An 11321-nucleotide genomic window follows, 5' to 3' on the forward strand; every position below is an offset into this window, starting at 1 on the left:
AACGTGTTTGAGTAATCAGGAAATAATTAGGACAGCCAGAAGACCTGCTAATTAACATTAGGTGAGGGAATACTTGAAAATAGAATTCATCTTAACCAGAAGTTCCAGATGACATGCATCTTTATTAAAAGAAACAGAAGTAAACAATACTTTAATTAAACTTTCAAATACACAAAGAGGCTTTTAAAATACAGGTAAGGAATGAGAAATAACACAATGGATTTTCATGAAACTATGAAGCAATTAAGATGAGAAATAATACATTTATGCTTTGAATTTATACATTTGCATATTGAGAAAGAATGCCACTATTCAAATATATATCAGTGACTTTTCAAATTTTAAGATCTGTTTTATTGACTAGATAGTATCTATCCAATAACAGAATTTCCTGATAGGGTAAAATCATTTACACATTTCCAAAGTCACCATTTTTCCTTAATATTCTCAAAGATTAAGACTCTGGCCTATCTGAGAAAAAAAAAACCATAATTTATCTGAACATTCATCTCAATATATTTTAAAAGGAAGGTGTCTGTCATTAGTGTATATTTTAATAGTTTTAAGATATTCTCTGCCTTCTGGCTCAATTGATCTCTATATTAATAACTCCCAATACATTTGTTGCCAGTTCTATACTCAACTACTAGGTATTCACCAAGAAAACCCCAAGATTTCTAACAACTAAGTATTTCCTCATGTTTCTGCTTCTAACCATTCACTTCCCACTCATTTTTGACCCTCTTCTGTGCTTATCTAAATCTGGCCTTCAAAACCTTCAAAATGCCACTTCCTTAATGAAGAATGTCTCTCTCTTCTTAAGCAGAAGTAATCATTTTCTGCTCTATGCTCTCATGCCTCTTACCAGGTTCTGTTGCAAATTAGAGATCTTTGAATGACTGTCTCATTTCCTCCTGCTATGTTTTAATTTTCTTATAGTCCATACTTACTTTACGTACTATTCTCTTCAGTGTCTAACACATTGTCAGCAATTAACATATTGTTAATATGTACTTGTTAATTCATAAATTACCTCTTTGAAAAGGAGATGTAAAAAGGAAATCTTTTTCTTAAAGAAATAGGAATATAGAGAAAATATATAACTTTATACATCTTCTCAATATAACCTAAATCAGAGGTGCTGATTTTACTACTAGATAGATATTTTCACTTAAGCCAAATAAATATACTTTAAAAACTAAACTACAATTGTAAAACAAAGCAACTACTATTTCACATCTAGGGTGACTGTTAAATACTTTTATATCATTAGTGATATATTAAGTCCTCCTTTTGTGCAGAAATATTAGTGTACCACAGACTAATCATTTAGAGAAAACATCATGCTCATTTATGCCACTTACTAATTTGTGGGACATTATTTAATTTTGAAAAGGCTCAGTTTCCTCATCTTTAAAATGGGAATAATTATTTTGAGCCTTACCTATTTTACAAGTTTTCTGTAAAAGATAATAAGACAATGTAAGTGACAGCACTTTGTAAACTGTAAAGTTCTATATAAATGTAAGGGTTTATGAGGAACATTAATATAAGGGACATTATTAGTAATATGAGAGAATGAGTGAGTCAATGGCTGACACAAGTCAGATCCTTTTAGATAAAATTCATATGAAATATCTTATGAAATGCTTGAAGCAAGGAAAGATTTTGGTATGTAATAACTTTAATTTTCATCACAAGAAACTGAGTAATTCCAAATATTAAGATTACTGGATTACTTTGGTGCTTTATGAGTTCTATGAGATTGCAAATTCAATCTGAGGGATCCTTACAAATGAAAGGGTTCCAGGCCTAAAATATTCTCCAATCTAATTTAGTGACTATTACCAATTAGGAAGAATGATTTTATGTCCTTCTCTCACACTATAGAGGTCAGTTTAATAAAGCTCTAAGACCTTTCCATCATATTTCATGTAATCCTGAAGTTTTAGTACACTCACTTAAAGGGAATATGGAATGTCCAGCCTAAGAATGAAAAAGGATCTCAGCATTCATTCATTCTAAGTAACACCCAGATCTGGAATCCCACTATGGTACCCCAGATGTCTCTAGCCTCAACCTGAATGGATCCAACTCAAAAAAAAAAAAAAAAAGATGGGAATCAACTGCTTATTCCTAAGTCAATTAGGCTTTTCTTTATATAATATCTTAGTAAAATATGATCTCCCGTCATTTGCAATGTGTCCTAAAAGCTTAGGTTTACCCATATACAGAACCTTGTAACATACACACAGAAACACATACCACATTGCTCTTGCCTAGTCTGTCCTTCCCTCTTAGTCTTCTAGGCCAATGGTATATAATTCCAAATTAGCTAGGGCAGTTAGCAAATATATTCTCAGGTTTAATTCCCTTTCTCTCTTCATGAGAGTTAATCAGCATATCTATAGACATTTTCTAAGAGTACCAGCTCTACTAGGATTAAATGTGTGATGGATTTTGCTGTTGCTTACAGAGCGCCAGTTTCTTTCCCAAAGGAGTCACTGAACAGAGCCTGTCTTGAATAACAAATGAACTTCAATGAGTTAAATTCTGTTAAAGTCACTCTGACTCTCATAGCCTGACATGGGCCTTGAGGATTATAAGCATTTAGTAGCCACATGATCAAACTGCCAAAATGTCTTTAAATGACTTGGCTAATCTTCATATTGTGCTTATGGTTAATGTCATTATTTAAAACTTTGGATTTAGACTGGCAGTAATTAATAAGCATAATGAATGGAATCCTTGCCTCTTACATTTTGAATAAATTGCACTGCCATCCACAGAGCAGCAAAAACTTAACTAATCATAATCAAAATTAACCATGTTTCTTCTATTCCACAATCCAAAGTAAAAATTTTAACTTGGTATAAAAATTAAAGTTTAACTTATCTCTGTCATAATTAAACATAAATAGTCAAATGAAACTAACACGGCGTAATGGTTTCTTTCATCTTACCTTCATGTGATGTAATTGTATCAGAGGGTAGGTGACTTTATTTAATAATAAAGATTTTCTTGTAGCATAATTTACAACTCAAGGATATCAGACAGAAAGTTACCTGCTCCAAGTGGGAGAACAAAGTCATTTTTCATAAGCCATCCTTATCTTAGGATGACCTAATATGGAAACTGATGGCATGGTGTTCTGTTTGATTTAAACATAGAGGTTGATTTAACCTCTATAAACTAAAATCTATGCTGAAATAAAAACTTCACATAAAAATCAAATTTCTATTTTTAATTCCTATATGGTGATTTATCTTTGTTTATATGATATATGAGGCTTCAATAAGATTTCTCTGTTTCTCTTAGAAGATAAAGGGAAGTTAAAAGCCAACAGTTCCAGTCAGCCGTCAAGCTCTGAAAGTGGCTCATTTCTCCTCAAATCTGGCACAACACCCCTGCCACCTGGAGTAGCCACTTCTCCCTCCAAGAGCACAAATGGAGCTCCCAGTACTGTTGCTGAATCAGAAGAAGAAAAAGCCAAAAAATTACTTTATTGTTCACTATGCAAAGTGGCTGTGAACTCCCTGTCACAGCTAGAGGCACACAACACAGGTTAGCAGCTATCTTTTGCATTTAAATAATGTTTATAACAAAACCCAACATTTCCCATCAGAATACCGTATCTTTTGTTGTTCAGACCTTAGGTTTGTTCGATGCTTCTTTACTTTTTGGATTCAAAGGAGTGATTTTAGAAAAGTATGATCATATGACTTTGAAAATAGTGAGGCAAAAGCAGCTTGGAGATCAAACTTGTCCTATTCTTTATTTCCTTAAAAACATCTATTACTGTCCAAAATTCATTTTGATTAAGTGACAGAGATGAAGATAAATATTTATGCACAATGATCACTGCAACACACTTATAAGAGAATAAAAATGGAAACAACCTAAAAGCCCACCAGTAGGGAATTACTGAATAAATTATAGTAACTCAATATGATATATGTTAAACGGCCATTAAAATATAATGATCAGAAAATATTTACATGATTTGCTATGTGAAATTTTCAGGATACTTAATTAGTATGATCCCAATTTTGAATTTGTTTTTAGTACATAAAAAAAAGAACCTGACAAGAAATACACTAAACTGATAACAGTGGTTACCTCTGAGTAGTGAAAGTATGGGTAATCTTTATTTTCTTATATTTCTCTATATTTTTAAAATTTTATTCTATTTCCATTTTTTACAATAAAATGTGTTAAATTTATAATCAGCATTAAAATGGTCATTTAAAAAAAGCATTGGGAATTTTAGCCTGCAGATAAATTTCTCAAGGATAAGTAAACAAACAGCTTTATATAATTCTTGGATAGCTGTTTAATATGTCTCTTTCTGTCTTAGGATCTAAACACAAGACCATGGTTGAAGCTCGTAATGGGGCTGGTCCAATTAAATCCTATCCTAGACCTGGATCAAGATTAAAGGTGCAGAATGGCAGTAAGGGATCAGGACTACAGAACAAGACATTTCATTGTGAAATCTGTGATGTTCATGTTAATTCAGAAATTCAACTCAAACAGGTAACATATCCTGAATTAGTAAACATTGTTTGTGGTCACCACGTGACTGTTTTTCTTCTCATCTATAGAATGGTTCTTATCGTACTCACAGTTAAATTGACTAACTTTTGTAGAATGCATACAATATGCAACATACAGGTGCTATGTGGCAGAAAAAGTCAGTATGAAATATTTGAGCATCTACTGTTACTATATGTCAGGTTCCAGGCTAGATGTTGGAGAAATGGTAACAGTAGTCACTGGAGCCTACAGCTGAGCAGGAGCTTCTGGTAAGGGGAGATGTTAAGCCTGTCTTCCAAAGGCTCAAAATCGGATTAGAAAGAGAGATACTCACCAGTAACAGTGGTAATACCAGGCAAAATCTGATAAGGGTTATAGAGAACAGGAGAGGGACACAGAGGCATTACAATTGAGGAATAAGTCTTCATTTAGAAATCATAACGATTTTACCCATACCATTGTGGAACCATGGACCTAGAGTTGGCAGTGGAGTAAACAGCTACCTAGAAATATATTTTACATGGAATGAGACTCACATTCAATTCAGCTAATGCATCAAACTTTTTTCAGCACATTTCTAGCCGAAGGCATAAAGATCGAGTTGCAGGGAAACCACTGAAGCCAAAATACAGCCCTTACAACAAACTCCAACGGAGCCCAAGTATTCTAGCAGTAAGTTTACCTCACCTGCTTACCTGTTTAGTGGGGCAGCCTTGCTGGGCTGGGCAGCCACTGTGGCTAAGGAGGGCATCGAGTCTAATGGGCATGAAAGGTTTTGAATTTAAATAGCCTCATAGAAGTTTTAGAATAAACTGCTTAGTTCCTGCTACAGAGCAACTTACTTAGAAAACAGAACTGAACTGCTTTAAGAGCCAATACTTTACTCTTCACCAAGTTGTTTTCAAAAGACTACCCTCTTTGGCATATAAAGATAAGTAAAGGTTCAAGAACAAGGACAAGTGATACTCAAGGAATCCTGGGATGTGGAACTTGGAAAGAGGGATTTCTTTCATAAAACAAAAATCCATCAATTTAATATCCTCATGCTTTCTGTTTTAAAAAAAAAAAAAATCAATATGAGAAGGTAAAGTGGTGTCTCTATCGTGTGCACCATTCTAGCAGGCATGTTGGTAAATAGCCTGTTTTACCTGCTCTCAGTATGTACTATTTTTAGTGTCTTTCCAAAAACACCTAAGGACTCCAGCAGTAAGTGTCATATAAATACCAAGATGGATGGATTTCACAATCTCTCTGGGACTGGGCCCAGTGCAGTGTTCGGTCTGAAGATGAAGCTGAACTTGTCCAGCTGGAGGCAATCCTGAGATTACCCTCCAGCTTCTCCAAAGCCTCTGTCTGATGCTGCAAGCAGGTGTTACCTGCATTAAACAGATCCAGCTCGCAATGCTCCTCCTGATTGCAAGAGAGAGAAGTTAAGGATTGATTTCTTCACAGGAGGATTCTATCCTGGCATTCCATTAAATAGAGAGTTTTGAGCCCACTTACAGTCATTCTCAACAATAGAAATTTGATTAAGCTGTGATTTTTCAAGTAATACTTATTAAGTAGCCAGTGAGAGAGGTGTGACCTGACTGTTTTCTTGCTCTTCAGGGTCCCTCACGTCCTGAACTCATTACCTAAACTCAATGCAGCTTATCTAAGAGAAGGGAAGGACTACATACATTCTCGAAAAACAAAACAAAACTCTCTAGGCCTCATCATGGTTTAAGACAAGCCTGAATTTTGAGTTGAGCTTCCTCAACTAAGCAGGAAACTTCCTGGCACTTTTTTTTTTTCCTGCTGATCAGCAGCATAAAAAAGCTTTAGCATTTATTCCAAGGCCTTTCCCTGTGCACACAGGAGCAAAGAGCACCAAATAAAAGTAAAGAAAGCTATGTCATGAGCCCCTGAAACCAGCATTGTGAAAATAATCATTTCTTAACTTCTGAGAGTAAAGATTTTCAGAATTTAAGACTTCTTAATGTTGGTGTTTTACTTATGGAAAGATGTCGATGTCTGCAGTAGTTTTATTCAAAAACATTATCTCCACCCCATTTCTGATTTTCCCCCTCCATTAGGCAAAACTTGCATTCCAGAAAGATATGATGAAGCCTTTGGCCCCAGCCTTCCTGTCCTCACCTCTTGCGGCGGCGGCGGCCGTGTCCTCTGCGCTGTCACTCCCACCTCGGCCTTCTGCCTCGCTCTTCCAGGCTCCAGCCATTCCTCCAGCTCTTCTGAGGCCGGGGCACGGGCCCATCCGCGCCACTCCTGCCTCCATCCTCTTTGCTCCGTACTAACGTCTGCAAAACCCAAGACGTTTGAGGCCAGTAGGAAGCTGAGAAGAAAAGCCACAGGGATTCAGCAATTTAAGCAGTTTGTATTGCAGTACCCCCATTCACCCACAAAATGCAGCCTACCCACCCCAAGCCCCAGTTCCAAAGAGAAACACATCACTAGATTCAAGAGGGCTTTTAGAGACCGCTCCTATAATTTAGGAATCTGAGCAGCATAGGCTTTATCTCCCTATTTCCTCCCTGACCCTATCCCGTTCAATTTGTATATCTCAGATATTTGGTTTCTTGCACATGTATTGGTCAGAAAGAAAAAGAAAGAAAATCATTCTCTATTTTTCCATGGGTATGATCTGGCTTAAAACAATATGGAATATTTTCCTGACAGACTTGAAAACTAGGATCTTCCTCAGATGTCTGTAAATAACTCTGGTATCCAACTGGGTGTATTCTAGTGTGGAACAAAAATCAGTGAACACAAGTGCTTACTTGTGGATACCACCTTACCAACGTATCACAAAGTTCTCTTTTTGGTGTACTGTTGACACGGATTGTGTACTGTTTCGACCCAAGTACTGTTGTATCCTGTGTAGTACTAGATTTGTATCTCTTGTCTGAATTGAACATTTTTAGTTGCTGTGTAAATGTTAGGAAGCAACGTAGCTTTGAATTTTCTCTTTAAGAGAACAAAAGATAAAGTAATGTATTTTTGTTGTTTCACATTTTATTTGGAGATATTTAAATGAAATAGAAAGCCATATAACATAGCTATAATTACTACCTGTTTGCTATTTTTGTTTAACTTATTTTGTAGCTTCCTCACTGGTTTGTGTTGCTAAGCAAATGTATACAAACAGAAAAAGAGCTTCCTAAATTGCACATTTTTGCATCTCTTGTGCATTCTGCAAGAAGACAATGAATCCATGTATTTCTATATAATTATCTTCTTCATTTTTAACCTGTTTTCATTTGTAATGATGCTACATAATTTTGTGGCTCTTTAATGCAATAATGTACAGAAGATTAAAAAAAATTTATAATTGAAGAATTTGTTTTTCTGTTCACTGAATATGTTGCAGGTCATGCTCCCATGCCCCCCTTTCTAAGCTGGTATCAGCAAGACTGGAATGTTTGTGATATCAGGGGCGAGCTGTCATAAAACAACAAAATAGAGTAAACTCTTTTAGAGCATCTGTATCTGCAACCTGTAAATGGTAAAATGTCTGTGTATTTTTTTAAATGTACCTTTTCAATAAAAGTACAAAATATAAAACCTGTTCGTATTTTCAATGTTTTTTTTCCTCCTGAGACACCTCCAATTTGAAATCATCTGATGAAAGATTTTTAATAGGTACAAAGATTGCTTCTGACATAGCATTTTTAGCTCGTTTGCAGCATATTTATTTGTCATGTTTATTCATTACTGTTCACAGCATCTGCATGAGGTGAAATTTTACTGCTGTTTCCTCTCTGAATCTCTAAGATGTTGGGCCAAAGGTGTTGAGTTACCCAAAATCACAGTAGCAGCCTGCAAAAAACTTTGGACTCAGATTTTTTTAACTTACTGTGGGTCCTCTAAATCTCTAGTTCAACTTTTATTGGTGTCCATGGCATTTATGATCTCTCTTAAGAGAATCTTATTCCATTTCTCCTCCTTTGCCTTCTCCAATCAGCATATCCCTTTTTTTCTTCCACCTCATTCTGTTGCTTTTAAGTATAAAGATCAATACATCACTGTTTATTCTGGTGAATTATTGCTGCTTACAAGACTGCTCTAAAACTTAGTAGGTTAAAATAATAACAACTTGATAACTAGTTATATCAGAATTTCATGGGTGAAATTCTGGATTTCAAATCCATCAGGATTTGGCTGGGCTGTTATTCTGTACCCGGTGGCATCAACAGAGTGCCATTGGTAGTGTTCAGCTCTCACATGGGCTGGGCTGGCCCAGGATAACTTCCCTCATATGTCTGCCCAATCAAAAATGGCTGGAAGGTTGAGCCTTACTGGTACCATCTACCAGGGGCCTCTATGTGGCCTCCCTAGCATCCTCCTTGTTGTCTCAAGTAGTTACACAGTAGCAGACAGAACATTTTAAGAGTCCCGGGCGAAAATCAAAGCCTTCTTAAGAAACAGTGTTGAAACTCCCAGCACAACTTATGCTACATTCCATTGATCGTGCAAGTCACCAAGACCAATCCAGATTCAAGGGGAAGAAAATTAGACATCACTTCTCAATATGCAGAAGAGAAAGAATTTGCCACCATCTTTAATCTACCACACTGTTATAGAAATTGGAGGGGAGTGGCTACAAAACCATTACAGATCCTGTTTCTCCCTGCTGACATGTTAACCATGTCAGTTTTTTTCCCTATTTATTTATTTTATTGCATTTTAGGTTTTGGGGTACATGTGAAGAACATGCAAGATTGTTGCATAGGTATACACGTGGCAGTGTGATTTGCGTCAGTTTTTTTTAAACGAGAATTAGGGTGGGACTGAGATTCTCATTTCTAAAAATTTAAGGCCAGTAGGTGGCAGTGTAGCTGTGATGCATGGCAACAGACTTCCTCTGCGTTTATCCAACTGAAAATTGTTGAATATTTTAGTCTTAAAAATCAAGTTTCTTTCAGCTTCTAGTAAGATTCCAGTTTGATATTCAGAATTTGTCATTTTTTAAAAATAAGACTCATTTGAAGTCTAACAAATACTGGTTACACTTAACCTTGGTTGTATCTTCGACATGATTTATAGAGAGTATGTCCTGATGGATTTGTGTTTCCTTTGAACACTTTGGGGTACTATTTATTTTTATTTTTATTTTTAGAGACTTCAATGGCCATGATATATTGTTTATCTTTCATTATCCTAAATTTCATTAAAGCTTTCTGCAATCCTCAAAAATTTGTAAATGTCAGTATTTAGACAGACTAAGGAATTTACTGATTAGATTTGTAAAGTTAAGATTTGTTAAAAATTACCTCAGGGAAGAAGAAGTACAAAAGAATACCAGTTAATTAAAATGAATGCTTTCAAAAAGAAGCCAAGAGTAGCTTTAAGCAATTATTTATAAAATAATATTAAACACATATATTTCATGATTCACCCTGATTCTGAGGTGCTAGTGTGGGTCAACCCTGGAAAGGATACATGTATCTGAACTAACACCTCTTCCAACATGATTTCTAATGAGAAAAGAGTGCCACTCTACTTCACTTACTGTGAAAGTTACGAAACATACTGCTTCCTCTGACAGTCTCTTTCTGGTCTCTGTAGAATCAGAAAACTGGTCTCAGGTAGAGTTGCCAGATAAAATATAAAATACCCAGTCAAATTTGAATTTCGGATAAACCATAATTGTTTGGTGTAAGAGTTTAAATAATTTTAGTATGATATTGCACATAGCAGGAGTATGTTTCATAAATACACATGCAATATTTGGGACCTACTTATACTAAAAGATTATTTGTTGTTTATCTGAAACTCAAATTTAAATGGACATCCTATATTTTTATTTGCTAAATGTGGCAACCCTTTTCTCAGGAGCATTTCTCCTCATCTCCGGAATTGTGATCCTTCAGGGCAAAAACAACCTCTTGGGTATTAAAAACAAAATAATGAGTTTTTAAAAGGCATATTGTAATATATACTCACAAATAGGCAGAAGAAGGAACTTGCATGAAGTAACCATCAGTGATATATTGACTTTGCGTAGGACCAGCAAGGGGGAAAATGTAACTGCAGATGCCTCCTACTTAAAGCTATAGTGACACCTGTTTATCAAAATTATTGTAAAAGGGTAAAACAAAATTTGTTTATCTTATACACCAACAACAGAACCCTTGATTTTCATCTTTGCTCTAAAAGAATTCTGGCTTTTCAGAGCAGAAATAGATATGGTCATGTCAAATTTTTCTCTCAGATAGTGTTTAAAGAAAAAAAACCATACTACATTTAATGTCATTGGAAAAGAGAAGGAAGAAAATTCTCACTGGAAAAATGAACAAACAAAGGAGAACAAGTAGAAATCCTGTTCTGCAAAGACTCCCAAAGGGAGCCGAAAGAGACTGACCAAAGAGATTGAATTTGGGGATCTTTTGTAAAATGGGCACCCACTGCCTGGGGTGCCACCAGGGAGAAGAAACGTGGGGAGGAGAGAGATGGCCAGGAGCTGTTTGACAGATAAAGATTAAGTTAGCATGAAGACATAGACATAGACACCCTAGATAACCACAGGCATCTTCAGATGACAGGGTGAAGGATTTCATTCCACCTCTGCAGGTCTTGTGGATTCTGGCCTTTCTTTACAGTGCTTCTTCCATCAGGTCTTTGTTTTGTTAATATGATGGCCTAAATGTCAGAGGTGACACGTCTCTTTGGAGAAAATAGTTTCTGGTACCGCGGTGGGTTGAGCAGAAGCTATGCAGGGCAAGAGCAAATTCCACAGGGGATGCTGTGTTTGCCTCCTTCCCTCCTCCAAGTAATTAGCTCCATAG

At 35.9% G+C, this 11321-nt stretch overlaps 1 protein-coding gene across 11 annotated transcripts in view; it reads left to right on the plus strand.

Annotated features, from left to right (window-relative positions):
• ZNF385B (zinc finger protein 385B) overlaps positions 1-8101 on the plus strand; it is a 385918-nt gene extending 377817 nt beyond the window's left edge. For all 11 annotated transcript variants that reach the window (XM_032292786.1, XM_032292788.1, XM_032292789.1 and 8 more), the window contains 4 exons: positions 3319-3564; positions 4358-4536; positions 5107-5208; positions 6612-8101. In XM_032292786.1, the coding sequence (XP_032148677.1) occupies positions 3319-3564; positions 4358-4536; positions 5107-5208; positions 6612-6830 (746 nt within the window). In that variant the 3' untranslated portion in view covers positions 6831-8101. The remainder of the gene's footprint in view (positions 1-3318; positions 3565-4357; positions 4537-5106; positions 5209-6611) is intronic.
• Positions 8102-11321: the final 3220 nt, after the last annotated feature.

The sequence above is a fragment of the Sapajus apella genome, unplaced genomic scaffold (assembly GCF_009761245.1).
Source record: "Sapajus apella isolate SASKATOON/1434 unplaced genomic scaffold, GSC_monkey_1.0 scaffold28, whole genome shotgun sequence".
NCBI lineage: Eukaryota > Metazoa > Chordata > Mammalia > Primates > Cebidae > Sapajus > Sapajus apella.